This window comes from Pocillopora damicornis, chromosome 13 (assembly GCF_964200805.1).
Source record: "Pocillopora damicornis chromosome 13, jaPocDami1.2, whole genome shotgun sequence".
Lineage (NCBI taxonomy): Eukaryota > Metazoa > Cnidaria > Anthozoa > Scleractinia > Pocilloporidae > Pocillopora > Pocillopora damicornis.
The window spans coordinates 20,516,854-20,530,636 of NC_142682.1; the positions used below are offsets into that span (position 1 = coordinate 20,516,854).

The 13,783-nt window shown below is 37.3% G+C and overlaps 4 protein-coding genes across 6 annotated transcripts; 3 read left to right on the top strand and 1 right to left on the bottom strand.

The window, feature by feature from the left end:
* The first annotated feature begins 912 nt into the window (after positions 1-912).
* On the top strand, positions 913-3,123 carry LOC113686753 (neuromedin-K receptor). Its single transcript, XM_027204422.2, has 2 exons — positions 913-1,055; positions 1,599-3,123. The coding sequence occupies exons 1-2, from the start codon at positions 1,051-1,053 to the stop codon at positions 2,695-2,697; spliced, it is 1,104 nt and encodes a 367-aa protein (XP_027060223.2). The 5' UTR covers positions 913-1,050; the 3' UTR covers positions 2,698-3,123.
* Positions 3,124-3,816: 693 nt separating this feature from the next.
* LOC149035874 (neuropeptide FF receptor 2-like) lies at positions 3,817-7,116 on the top strand. The gene is made up of 2 exons (XM_089191600.1): positions 3,817-3,962; positions 5,374-7,116. Exon 2 carries the CDS (start codon positions 5,454-5,456, stop codon positions 6,411-6,413), a length of 960 nt encoding a protein of 319 aa, XP_089047726.1. The 5' UTR covers positions 3,817-3,962; positions 5,374-5,453; the 3' UTR covers positions 6,414-7,116.
* A 634-nt stretch (positions 7,117-7,750) lies between these two features.
* On the top strand, positions 7,751-10,712 carry LOC113686810 (substance-K receptor-like). Of its 3 annotated transcripts, XM_089191599.1 has the most exons (3): positions 7,751-7,955; positions 8,271-8,441; positions 9,375-10,712. In XM_089191599.1, exon 3 carries the CDS (start codon positions 9,458-9,460, stop codon positions 10,523-10,525), a length of 1,068 nt encoding a protein of 355 aa, XP_089047725.1. In that variant the 5' UTR covers positions 7,751-7,955; positions 8,271-8,441; positions 9,375-9,457; the 3' UTR covers positions 10,526-10,712. The 3 variants fall into 3 exon arrangements, with proteins under 3 accessions (XP_089047725.1, XP_027060294.2, XP_027060301.2); XM_027204493.2 differs by lacking the exon at positions 8,271-8,441 and having other exon boundaries at positions 7,800-7,955; XM_027204500.2 differs by lacking the exons at positions 7,751-7,955; positions 8,271-8,441 and adding an exon at positions 8,997-9,137.
* On the bottom strand, positions 10,647-13,074 carry LOC113686788 (uncharacterized). Its single transcript, XM_027204463.2, has 2 exons — positions 12,973-13,074; positions 10,647-12,604 (listed from the first exon to the last, which is right to left on the bottom strand). The coding sequence occupies exon 2, from the start codon at positions 12,582-12,584 to the stop codon at positions 11,490-11,492; it is 1,095 nt and encodes a 364-aa protein (XP_027060264.2). The 5' UTR covers positions 12,585-12,604; positions 12,973-13,074; the 3' UTR covers positions 10,647-11,489.
* Positions 13,075-13,783: the final 709 nt, after the last annotated feature.

Consider the following 13,783-nt stretch of genomic DNA (forward strand, 5'->3'; position numbering starts at 1 on the left):
CTTCCTTATCAGTTTAAACAACACGAAACTCGTCACATTTTTTGGACGGTTTTCAATACCTGTTAGTTTTTCCCTCACTTATTCGTTGTCATGATTCTTGTTTGTTTAGTGTTACCTACTTCCGTTGTCTCCTTCCTTCTCCTGTTTCTCGTTACCTCGTTTTTCGTTTAAAATCTTTCTGGCGAAGCAAGAAGTTCTACCTAACCCCCCTCGTTTCATTTAATGTTACGATTCCCGTGGCACAAGAAAAAAAAAACATCGGCCATCAAATAATAGTATATAAATTTCAGGTATAAAAATGGTGGATAGCAAACAACTATTTCACATGTAAAGACTTCCTGTTAGACTCAGTTCTAGGAACGATAGTGAAAACCAGTTCAAGATGTCCTTTAAAAGCATTTTCGCCTGCAATTTTAGCTCTGATGACGATATGCGAAGTTGTGCGTGATCAAAATATGATGTTGTCGTATGAGTAAGCATGGAAAATGTTAATGGCCAATTAAGAAAATTAAAATTGACATACAGTAAAATTGCGCTTGCTACTGTTGTTGGTTCAGCTTTTGGAAGAGCAGAGGCAATTTTCTTTTCATTTTTTCACATTCAATTTCTTAATACGCGTTTGTTCAAAGCTTTGAAAACTCTCTTGAGGTGACAGGTATGGTGAGTTTACTTTCGACCCCTTTTAATTTCCTTTTATTCAGTTCAAATGACCTATTATTTGTTAAAGAATGAAAACCTTTTCCTATTATTCTCACAACTAAAGCGAAAAGCGAGAGCAATCGTAAAGCAATTATGAAAAGAGACTCCTCACAACTAGAAAAAAAACCAATCAGTTAAATAAATGTATTCCCTTGATGATTGATAGCTGAGAAGGAAGTAAGGAAATATGCTAATTTTTATGACACTGTTAAAAAAGGAAAATGTTTTATGATAATAGAAAGACAAATATCGCTGGTGTAAGATATAAATACATCGGGGAAACGTGATTTACAAAAGGATGTTGAGTCACTTCGCGTCGAAATCTCCCGGCTAAGATAACAGACGACTGTGATGAGGTGGGTGCCTTTAGTTTTGTATTATCTTTAGAGGATATGTCATAAAAACGAGGGTTAAAATTAATAAGAAGCGTTATTTAGTTGCTAAATGAACTACGGAAAAGGGCGACATCGTTATTTTAGACTTTGGTTCATCTAAAGTTGGTTGTATACTTGATCGTACTGCTTCTTGATTAACGTAACGCAATCGGTTTTCAGTAGGTGACCTCTAAAACTTGGCTATTTGTAAGATCGGACAGTCTTGACTTTAGTTAGTTCGATCGTCACCTCAACAGTCATTCGGTTGCACTTTGTTTGAGAAGATTGTCGCACTTTGTAACTCTTAACGTACTTGGTGTAAGTTCGAAGTGTGACATCTTTTTTCTCCTTAATGATACAATGGCGTAGAAAAACGGTAGATGTTAGCTAGCGAGGTTCTGTCGCACTTTGAAATGATCGTTTACCGAGCTCAAAACTTGCCATCTCTCTTATTCTATCTAAAGACTTGTTGTTTCTTCCTTTTGTAATTAATTCATTTGTACGTTTTCTTTGTTGTTCCCACAGTTCAGCATCGTCACAATTCTTTTCGAAACGTGTAGCAATGAATATTTTCAGTTTTTCTACGCCTACTTCGAGTCACCCCAGTCCAAGCCAGCCCTGTTCTAACGTGGTGTCCACGCTATTTACAGTTATTATATCCATGGTCACACTCGCGGCTCTGATTGGCAACGTTCTCATCATTGCAAGTTTTTTCAAAACTCCCAACCTGAGGACGAGGACTAATTATTACATAATCAACATGGCCATGTCTGACCTCATTTGTGCATGTTTCAGCTGGCCACTTTATGCAGTTGAAGGAATGCTGACAAGAGCTGAGTTCTTCAACCAACACTCTGCCTTAACTCTCTGTAAACTGGGAATTTGCTTCAGGGCAATTTCACAAATAGTGTCCGTGTTATGCTTGGTTCTAACATCCGTCGACAGATATGCGGCTATCGTTCACCCAGTAAAGATAACGGTAATGAGTAATGGCAAATTTCGAGTTATTTTACTGTTGTTTTCTTGGATCATTCCTGTTTGCTTTGCTTACCCATATTACACGTTCGCTGAAATTGTGAAGGTAAATAACCAAACATTCTGTAGAGTAGTTTGGAGTACATCAGCTCACACAATTTTTAATGCTGTTGGATTTGTTATATTTTATTGCATGCCTCTTGCTGGTATAACCATTCTCTATACTCACATCACAAAGACACTTAAAAATCGTCCAAATATAGGAAACTCAGTCCAAGAAAAGCACATCAGAAGAAGACGAGATCAAAATCAGAAAATAATGAAAATCTTAATATCGATTGTTGCCGGCTTCTTTACTTGTTGGACACCACTTTGCATTTATTTGGCATTAAAAATGTTTCATTCAGGGTTGTTTCTTCAAGATAAATGCTTCTTACTCCTAGGTTTGTTTTTCTACGTCTTTCCGTCATTCAGCACAGCAATCAATCCTATTATCCTTTTCCAGTTTAGTTCAAAATTTCGACAGGCGATGAAAAGCTTTCGTATTCCTTTTCTTGATTTCAATAAATGTCGCCGGTTTCTGTGCATACCCAAGAATAGGGTTGGATCAGTTGAAATAGATCATGTTGGTAAGGCAGAGTTAAGCTAGATGTCTCTGATATTTGACGGATTTGGAAAAACACTGATAATAAATGACTGGTCATAGCAGAAAAAGCCACGAGATTGCAACAATTCAGCAACAAAAAGCTGTAGTTCAAAAAAGAGAATTGAAACTTCTCAATCTTACAAAGATTGCAAAACATTGCGCAATGAAATAAAATGTATAAAAAGTAGACTTCAATTTGGCGTGTTATTATTGTTAATTACAACCATGATAATGATCAGTCTTAAAGTTAATAACTTAGTTTTCCAGTATCAGCCGGGAAATCTCACGAAAATAAGAAGTGGTCGGCCTGAATCCGATAATGCTTGTAAAACATTTAATGTCAAAATCATGTCTCTTTATGTTAGGGATATACTTTTGTATTTAGAATTGTTAAGATTTCAAATAAATAAAATGAATTACGTTTACGTATTCCATCTCAACCCTAACTTAATCACTCCTGCCTAAAAGGAAAAGGTACTGAGTAGAACGTAAACAGGAAACCCGTTTTCAAAAAAGTATTTTTGCATAGACATTTTCAAAACCTCTTTCCCATCAGGCAACAACATCCTAATCACATTTTATAACAGATGTCAAATGACAATGATCAATAAGTTTGGTCAGAGATAACGAGGTAATGACATGTATTCTTGTGTTCTCTTGAGGAAAGAAATCGTAAGAAAAGAACCACAGAAAATGAAAAGTAGCATCTTTCATTGTCTCAACATCAAGCTTATGATGTGATACCTGTGAGCTCAGTACAGCTGAGAGCGTTTAGTTGTTGTGACTTTGACGTGACTGAGTAACCTAACCAAAATGTTTCCTCTCCACAGAGCAGCCGTTAATGCTCGCTTGATGTCATTTTTTTCCCACAGCACAATAACATGTACATCTTAGTGCAGTTATCTTATTTATTTCCACTTTTTTCTGATCCAAATGAGTTAAGAGTCGTTTGCGAAAAACAAAGTCCTTCAAATATATACCTAATGCAATATAAAGTAAAAGTAAATTTTACTTTGTAGCATGAGGATATTAGACCTGTTATGGTTTTAAATGACAGAGCTAAAAATTATTCATAATGCGGACTCCCTGTCAATTTGTTTGCTCTTAATCGTGCACACATTCATACATCCAATAACATGACGAGAATTGGCTGACAATTTCATTTGTATTTCGAACCATATACAGAGGTGTCAATATTCTCGTTCTTTTTCGCCTCAAGTTTTGCGGATTGATATCAATACATCATTCAGTTAAGCTGTAAGTAAGCGGTAAGTCACAATTTGTACGAACTTGACATGAGAGAGCATCAATTTGGGAGATATTTTTCAGAATCAGAGATTTCGTCTCGACGTTGCCTTTTTCCCATATATTTAATTTGTATATCAGTTCACAACTCTGTTTTCTTTTTCTGAATTCAATTAAATGCCAATTTTTGGTTACTCATAAGTTTCATGTTTGTCCTTGTTGACACACCATAGTGAAATATCGATTCTTAGAAAATTGTCCGCTGAAAATATGAGCAGGTGCATTGGGTGTAGGACTGAAAATTCAGTATTTCCTCTCAACCTAAAAAAAAGTTCCAGCTTAAAAAGAGTTTCAGTTAAATAACATTTCATTTTTTATCTTTTTGTACAAAGGCAGTCCCACAGGAAAAATGAAAACATGGATAAAGCCATTCTTTAGGGTGTTAGAGACGCAAACGTGACTTAAGAATCTAACCTAATTAATGCAATAACTGTTTGCCCGGGTTCTTTTGATCACGAAATATCTCAGTGTTATAACTGAGGTAAGATTTCTTTACATTTTCTTTAGCCTTATCCCGTGTGTAAAATCAATACGTAACAGGATGTTGATCCTTGGAATGTTATCATTTTAAGCGAATAGAAAAAAACATCGAAGAACGTGTTATGTACATTATGTTTGCGACAAATTTAATTTGCGTTAAAATATTGCACTCGCTCAATGGTTCACGTAGGTCAAACGATTTGGAGTTTTAATTGCAGTTGAAGCCCAAATTATATCTAAGAATAACATCAATATTTCTTTCACGTCTCTTACAGTTTGCTATACTTCAATGGACCAAAACTATTTGACAATTGTCGCAGTTCCCGTTTAAATATGATGTGCAATTTACTGTAGATATTTGCCATAAATAATCCCCAAACATCACATGCGGATATGTTGACCAAAAGTAATGAACATTTATTTCGGCCTTTGTCCATTTCTGAACTCTATGAAGTGAGTTTTCAAGAGACGTTTGCCGCGATGTAGTTTGCGAAGCAAAAAGTTAGCCGTTCTGCTCCATGGTGGATGTCCTTCGTGATATCCTAGAAATTTCCCGTTTACAAAAACTGCGGAACAAACTAGAAACACCACCATTCTTGACATTGTTAATAGGATAAATCAAAGTTACCTTTCGCAACCTATGCATTGAGTTGAAAACGTTCTCCAAAGGAAAGATATTTTCTTGCAGGGGTTAAGGTTAATACTAACTTTATATAATTCATATAACGCTAAATGTTTAAGGTAAGAATATTCTCTGGGTTAAAAATCACAATTTTGTATCCTAAACTTTTGATTTATGACATTTGCAAATTAAACGAGAGAACGTTTTTCCTCAAGCAGTTTATTGATATCTCGGTTATATTTAAGCTTATAAATGCTTCTTAACTTTTTTAGTCAAGTGGGAATTGTGAAGCCATCCAACAGAGCGGTTTGCAACAAACAAACAAAACATATTCCAGAAGACTGAGCTTATCATGATAAACAACTACAGCTATACGATGATGAATTTCAGTGATAATGATTCACAATGCCCTAACGCTATTTCCATATTTTTCACGACATCTATGGTCTTAATAAGCATGGTTGCTGTACTTGGAAATACTCTGGTGATCGTTTCAGTATGTAAAACTCGAAACCTTAGGACAAGTACTAATTACTACTACGTCAACATGGCCATTTCTGATTTTCTCTCAAGCCTCACCATTTGGCCACTTTATCTTACAGACGAGATCATAACAAGCAGAGGCAGTCTGCTTAAAGGGTCTCTGGCCACCGCTGGTTGCAAAGTGGGAGTATTTTTCCGAATGACGTCAGTTATTGTGTCCATTCTGAGCCTGGTGTTGATCGCTGTGGATAGATTCATCGCTACCGTGTTCCCATTAAAATCAACGTTGGTCACTGGGAAAGTCAGAACATTTCTGCTGTTTGCGACATGGATGATATCAATGGCATACTGCTTCCCGATGCTGTATTATTCCAGAGCCGAAGACTTTGATCAAGAAATTTATTGCAAATTTGCATGGAATAGCAGTGCTCTCATGATATATTACATTACTGGTTTGGCGTTGTTTGAGATTGCACCGTTCATTGCCATTGTCATTCTTTACTCGCGGGTTATGGGTGTTTTGTATAAAAGGATTAAACCAGGAACTGGTGCGAGAGACAACAGTTCTTATCAAAATCGGAGAAATGAGCAAAACCGAAACATTTTGAAGATATTCAAATCAATCGTTGTTATGTTTTTCATTTCTTTTTCTTCCTTCTTCGTTTATTTGATTCTTAAGATGACATTTCCTGAACTTTTCGTCAAAGACAAATGCAAGTGGATTCTTGGGTTCGCTTATTTTGTGTTTCCGTCGCTCAGTTCAGTAATTAATCCAATTATTTTATTTGCATTCAGCACGAATTTCCGTCAAGCCCTGTGTAGATTGTAGATGTTTTCTCTCGGGAGATTCTTCTTTTGTGGCAGAAAAGAGGAAAGTGAACGAGTTTTCTCGGCCCTTGATACTTTGCTTTTAAGGATAAAGGAAAAGACTATGAGCGATTTTTGGATAGAGTAAGAAGAGGACGATGTTCGATGAGTGCCGCGCTGACAAAACTAGATTTCAACGTCCACACCGTTTCTGCTTAAATTTGTAAACAGTGCCACGGTTGTCGAAAAAAGTTGGATCATTTGTCGCAAAATCTCAAGTTTTTTTAACACTGAGATTTCTTCTCGCTGCAAGAAACAACTAGCTTTAACTTAATAGCTTCGCAGCACCGTTCGCAAAGAAACCGAAAGTTATAAGCGGACAATCTTCTTGGCCCAAGTCCACTGAGATAGCGCACCTGGCCTTCTACGAGAGCTTTAACTGGCGGTTCCATAAATATAGTGACTGGTTTCATCTAGAGAGAGAGGCGATCGATCACTGGCGCTGCTTGATATGTTAAAGATTTTCTATAGCCAGTTGGTTACGAAACGGAGACATCGTTACCTTCGAAAAACATATCTATGGCTCTCTGCCGTTCTTCTCGGAGTGTCTCAAATATCCCAAAAGTCGCGCAAACTTGCCTTAAAACCTCGTCGTATATCGCTGTTGTCTGAAAAGTTGACCATGAAAGCGTTTTGTTCGCCAGTTCGTTAGAATGAAAATAAATTACCAAATCTAGCCAATCAGATTTGACGAAAGAATCGACAGAAGGGGCTAACCAATAAAAAGTTATTGTAAATTTTCTTGCAGAAGAGTGACGTCAGGGAACATGATTAGTGTCAGCTTTGCGTAGACGTTGCCTCGCCTCCGTTTCACCTTAGTCGGGGGAAGGTAACGGCTACACGTAGGCTATGAGCTCAGTAACGTCATAGCTGACGGCGTTTATTTGTTTTGACTTAAACGTGACTGAGTAACCAACCCCTGTCATCAAAATGTTCCCTCTTTGCAAAGCAGCCGTTATGCTCACTTGATGTCATTTTTTTCCCACAGCACTATAACATGTACATCTTAGTGCAGTTTTCTAATTTATTTCACCTTTTTCTGATCCCAATGAGTTAAGAGTCGTTTGCGAAAAACAAAATCCTTCAAATATATACCTAATGAAATATAAAGTAAAAGTAAATTTATAGCGATGTCAATCATAATAAACTATAAGGAGATTTGAAAAGAAGATTCTCAAAACAGGAAAACTGCCACTTAAAAACTCTAGCGACACATGCGTCACCTATAAATCTCAAAGGGGAAATGCAAGGAAAAAGCATATATCAGACCTGTTATGGTTTAAAATGACAGAGCTAAAAATTATTCATAATGCGGATTCCCTGTCAATTTGTTTGTTCTTACTCGTGCATGACTAACATCCATGCATCCAATAACATACGTGAATTGGTTGACAGTTTCATTTATATTTCGAACCACATAGAGGTGTCAATATTCTCGTTCTTTTGCGCCTCAATTTTTGCGGATTGATATCAATACATCATTCAGTTAAGCTGTAAGTAAGCGGTAAGTAATTTAAGATATATTTTCTCTTTAAATCCGCGATTTTGTCTCCACGTTGCCGCTCTCCTTCAGTTTATGCTTCAGTTCATAACTCCATTTACCTTCCAATTTTTGTTTATTAGAAACTCATGGGTTTCAATTTTTTCCTTGTTGACACACCATAGTGAAATATAGATGCTTAGAAAATTGTCCGCTAAAAATCTGAGCGGGTACATTAGGTGTAGGACTGAAAATTCAATATTTCCTCTCAACCTAAAAAAAAAAGGTCCAGCTTAAAAAAAGCTTCAATTAAATAGCATTTCATTTTTTACTTTTTAGACGAAGGCAGTCACAAACGCAAAAAGAAAACATGGAGAAAGCCATTCTTTAGGATGTTAGAGAACGCAAACGTGACCTGACAATCTAACCCTAATTAATGCAATATTGCTACTGTGCCAACTGTTCGTTAGGGTTCTTTTGTTCACGAAATATCTCGGCGTTATAACTGAGGTAAGATTTCTTCACACCTTTTGTAGCCTTATCCCGTGTGTAAAATCAATACGTAACAGAAGTTGATCCTTGGAATGTTATCATTTTTAAGCGAATAGAAAAAAAATCGAAGAACTTATTATCTCTATTATGTTTGCGACAAATTTAATTTGCGTTAAAATATTGCACTCGTTCAATGCCGGGTTCATGTAGCTTGAACGTTTTGGAGTTTTAATTGCAGTTGAAGCCAAAATTATATCTAAAAATAACATCAATATTTCTTTCACGTTTCTTACAGTTTGCTATGGTTCAATAGCCCAAACTAGTTGACAATGTCGATGTGCTCGTTATTTCGCAATGGTCATTAGAACTCATTCGCAAGTTTGTCGCAGTTCCCGTTCAAATATATTGTGCAATTTACTGTGGATATTTGCCATAAATAATCCCCAAACATCACATGCGGATATGGTGACCAAAATTAATGAACATTTATTTCGGCCTTTATTATTTTGTCCATTTCTGAAGTCCGTGAAGTAAGTTTTCAAGAAACGTTTGCCGCGATGTAGTTTGCGAAGAAGAAAGTTAGCCGTTCTGCTCCATGGTGGACGTCCTTCGTGATGTCCTAGAAATTTCCCGTATACAAAAACTGCGGAAAGAACTGGAAACACCACCATTCTCTACATTGCTTTTGGAAGGAATCAAGGTTACCTTTCGCAGGTTAATCGTTTTGTTGAAAACCTCCTCTAACAGAAGTATATTTTCTTGCAGGTGTAGGCCTGGACTGCCATTTTACTATTCATGTAATGCTTAATGTTGGGTTAAAAATCCCAATTTTATCTCCTGAACTTTTGATTTATGACATTTACAAATTACAACGAGAGAACGTTTTTCTTCAAGCAGCTTATTGATATCTCGGTTATATTTAAGCTTATAAATGCGTCTTAACTTTTTCAGTCAAGTGGGACTAATTTTGAAGCCATCCAACAGAGCGGTTTACAACAAACAAACAAAACATTTTCCAGAAGACTGAGCTTATCATGATAAACAACTACAGCCATACGATGATGAATTTCAGTGATAATGATTCACAATGCCCTGACGCTATTTCTATATTTTTCACAACATCTACGGCTTTCCTAAGCATGGTTGCTGTACTTGGAAATATTCTGGTGATCGTTGCAGTGTACAAAACTCGAAACCTTAGGACAAGTACTAATTACTACTACGTCAACATGGCCATTTCTGATTTTCTCTCAAGCCTCACCATTTGGCCGCTTTATCTTTCAAACGAGATCATAACGAGCAGAGGAAGTCTGTTTAAAGGGTCTCTGGCCACTGCTGGTTGCAAAGTGGGAGTATTTTTCAGAATGACGTCAGTTATTGTGTCAATACTGAGCCTGGTGTTGATCGCTGTGGATAGATTCATCGCTACCGTGTTCCCATTAAAATCAACGTTGGTCACTGGGAAAGTCAGAACATTTCTGCTGTTTGCAACATGGACGATATCAATGGCATACTGCTTCCCGATGCTGTATTATTCCAGAGCCGAAGACTTTGGTCAAGAAACTTATTGCAAATTTGCATGGAATAGCAGTGCTCTCATGATATATTACATTACTGGTTTGGCGTTGTTTGAGATCGCACCAATTATTGCCATTGTCATTCTTTACTCGCGGGTTATGAGTGTTTTGCAAAAAAGGATTAAACCAGGAACTGGTGCGAGAAACAGCAGTTCTTATCAAAATCGGAGAAATGAGCAAAACCGAAACATTTTGAAGATATTCAAATCAATCGTTGTTATGTTTTTCATTTCTTTTTCTTTCTTTTTCGTTTATTTGATTCTTAAGATGACATTTCCTGAACTTTTCGTCAAAGACAAATGTAAGTGGATTCTTGGGTTTGCTTATTTTGTGTTTCCGTCGCTCAGTTCAGTAATCAATCCAATTATTTTATTTGCATTCAGCACGAATTTCCGTCAAGCCCTGCGTAAATTGTGGATGTTTTCTCTCGGGAGATTCTTCTGTGGCAGAAAAGAGAAAAGTGAACTAGTTGAAGCTGGTGGCCTTCCAGCAGAAGAAACTGGATTTAAGTCAATGGCGCACTGAATATATATGGACGAGGGATTTAATTGCAGATTTGTTTAAAACATTATGTCATGAATTTACTTTTGATTTCCTATGGGGATATTTAAAAATTAAGTTGAGTAATATTCTTAAGACACCGTGGTCCGCGTTTTATCATTTAATTTTAGCACAGCTTCTTGAATAAAGTTGTCTATTATTTTTCCTCAGACAGAGTCTTGAAAAAGATCACGTTTGCTTTTAAGTAATGTACTGTGTCCAGGACTTATCATACATGGAATATCTCACACACACTTCCAAATTATGTAATGATAATTTCCCTTTGTCTAAATTACGCTTTTGGCTCACACTTCTAAATCACACAATATTTAAGAGCACTTTTTGGTTTTATAAAACTAAAACCTAAGTAATCCCGACGGCCAAAATCAGAAGGAAAGAAAATACCCCTAAGAGCCAATGAGAACTCAAAGTAAAAACTACCAAACTATCTGCAGCGGGAGAACGTGGGCGATCAATTCATGATTGGTTTTAGTTTTGTATCTGATTAGTTGAGAAGGTGGTGCAAGTTTTCTGGACCAATCACAGAGTGAAGAAAAGCATAACCTACACAATCTCGGATTACTCACGACACTCAATTGAACATTGTTCCTTGCTTCTAGCGTACAACTCCAAATCACACAGACTTAAATTGTACTTTATCACACCCTCCAAGTTGCATTAGAGCTCTTCCTTGTGGAACACACTCGAAATTACATTAAGGTTCCCGTATGCTTTAGGCAAACACTCTCAAGTCATATCGCTCTTCATGAGAGACACTTCTACATCACACAAGATATTATACTAGAGTACACACTTTAGAATCACACAAGAGATTTTGCTCCTAGCAGACTCTTTCACACAACCACACAAGAGTCTGTTGTTTGAACGGCGGAGTTTGACCGAAAATTCTCTCTGATTGAGAATTTTCAATGAATCATCATGGAGTTTCCTAAAGTTCATCATGAACCATGGCCAGCTTGAGGTCTTTGGCTATGTTAACAAAACCACCAATGCATTCATTCATTTTCATTTTCAGCCTTTTGTCTTTCTTGACGTCATTCATGTGAAGTACACAAATGGTGAGGTCATCGTAGAATCGGAAATAAAGCGATTTTGTCGTCAAGTCTTTGACAACAGACCAAACAGTGTAATCAAAGGACGTTCCGCGGGGTATATCAACGGTATTCAAGATGTGAAAAGCCTTGATAACTGCGTCTTTGCCTGTCTGGACTTGATCGGAAAAATGAGCCATGACAGCCGCGCGTACAAATCTTGATGGCGGTGTGAAGTCACCGGGTATTCCTAGGAGTCCACTTCCTTGGCCAGTAGCTTCGAACGTCATTTTGCCCAACACCAGAGAATCATGGGCCGATTTGGAAAGTTCAACGTAATTGCGGACGTTCATTAGATGGAAATCATAGGGCGGGGAGTTAGTTAAGATGCCGAGAGTGTTGTCGAATACCATTCTCCCCTGTTCAGTAAACTCTATAACGATAGCATCCCCAGAAGCGTCCACGATGGAATAGTGAAGCTGAAGGATTTTCTTAACCTTTTCAGGAAGGTTAAACTCAAACACCAGAGGGAAAGTGTCCTTCTTCAAAGCATCCCTTAATTCCTGAACTGTCCCAAAGTTTCCAAGAATCCACAATGGAAGCTGCAAAGAAGACACCGCCATGTGGCATTTTTCGACCGGTATTTTCTGGAAATGGGCGAAGCCAACGAAGAGGTTTGCAGCAACAGAAAGACCAGCTTCATTAAAACCATCGGTAGCTACGGGCAAGTCCAAAGCGTTGACGTATGCAATGCTATATTTATTTTTCCACTGTAGAAGCGATTGGGAATGAACGATGCATTCTTTCTTAGGAATCGCTATATGAGGATACTGCTCAGGTTCTACAAAGAGATCATACCCTACATCGAAGAACTCCATACTCCGACCGACGACCACCGAGTTATCTTCGGAAGTCAAGCGGAATTCGGTACAGGCGTTTGTAACGAAAAGCCTTAGCAGCAACACGAGGACCATGGAAAGAACCTTCATCATCACAGCTCGCAAGAGGAGATCTAAACCAACAATTAAACCACATATAATGTAGTTCTACATAAATTTTTATAGGAAATTGCTGTCAGGTTTTGCAAAGATGAATTTTAATCACGGGCTCCCTGACGTCGACACTTAAACGCTACTTTTTACAAGGTTGTGTTTTTTAACTTTTGAATAGACTTTACGGTAAAACTTTCCATTACTAATGATAGGGTGAAATGTTTTCACACACACTTTATCCAAACAGTATTTACGTCTCCTCTCGGCTTAATTACCAATTGGCTTGTTCGTGTTGTTTCTTCATTTGTTTCTAATTGTTTAACCTCCTTGGATGTTTTTGCTGCCGTTTGAAGATTAAACGACTTAAGTTGATTAATTAGATACCTACCTCGTTTCCTTTCTTTTGAAGACTTTTAAAATAGAAATTTAAGTATTCTTCTGATGACGACAAGCAAAGTAACGAGAAACTTTTTCATAAACAGGAAGTTTTAAGGCCCTGAGTTGTGATTTATTAGATGACGTCAGATCGACGTACTTAAGGTAAAAAGGTTGGCAGGGCTTAGCCGCAATGAATTATCATATGGAAAATCAAGTTGGTTTTGTCTATTAAAGTTTACTCTCTCAAGTTTGAGGCGCTTAGAAATTTTCAAAAGTAATTACTCAAGGCTTTTGTTTGAATCTCTTACATTTCTTCCACTAGGTAGAGAGACCCGGCTTTTGGGAACTTTAGTATTCTGTCTTAAAACTTTGCGAAGTCAGTTCAATGCAAAAACTGGTCTCACTTCATTGAACCACCATGGCTCTTGTACTGGAAATGCATTAACCTTATACTAAGGATGTGGATCATAGAAGACACTGAGTCATCGGAACTGACAAATAAATCCTTCAGGTTAATAAACATGTTAAATTGCTTAGTTTCTCTGGCTTTTCGTCAACTTTTTGAATTGATTTCAGTCAGTGTTATGGGCATTATTCAGTAGAACTGCTGTTAAAACTAATGCGGTTTATATTTGCATACTGATGTTTTTCCCGTTCAAGCAAATCTGTCTTTACAGTAATAAAATTGTTCCAACATTACACAGGAAGTTAATTCTCAACATCCCTCAAGCGATCCTTGGTAAGAGACCTTTTTCACCTAAACGAAGACAGAGTATTAATTTCTTTCTTCTACCCCACCGTTGAGCTACGTTTTCACGGGC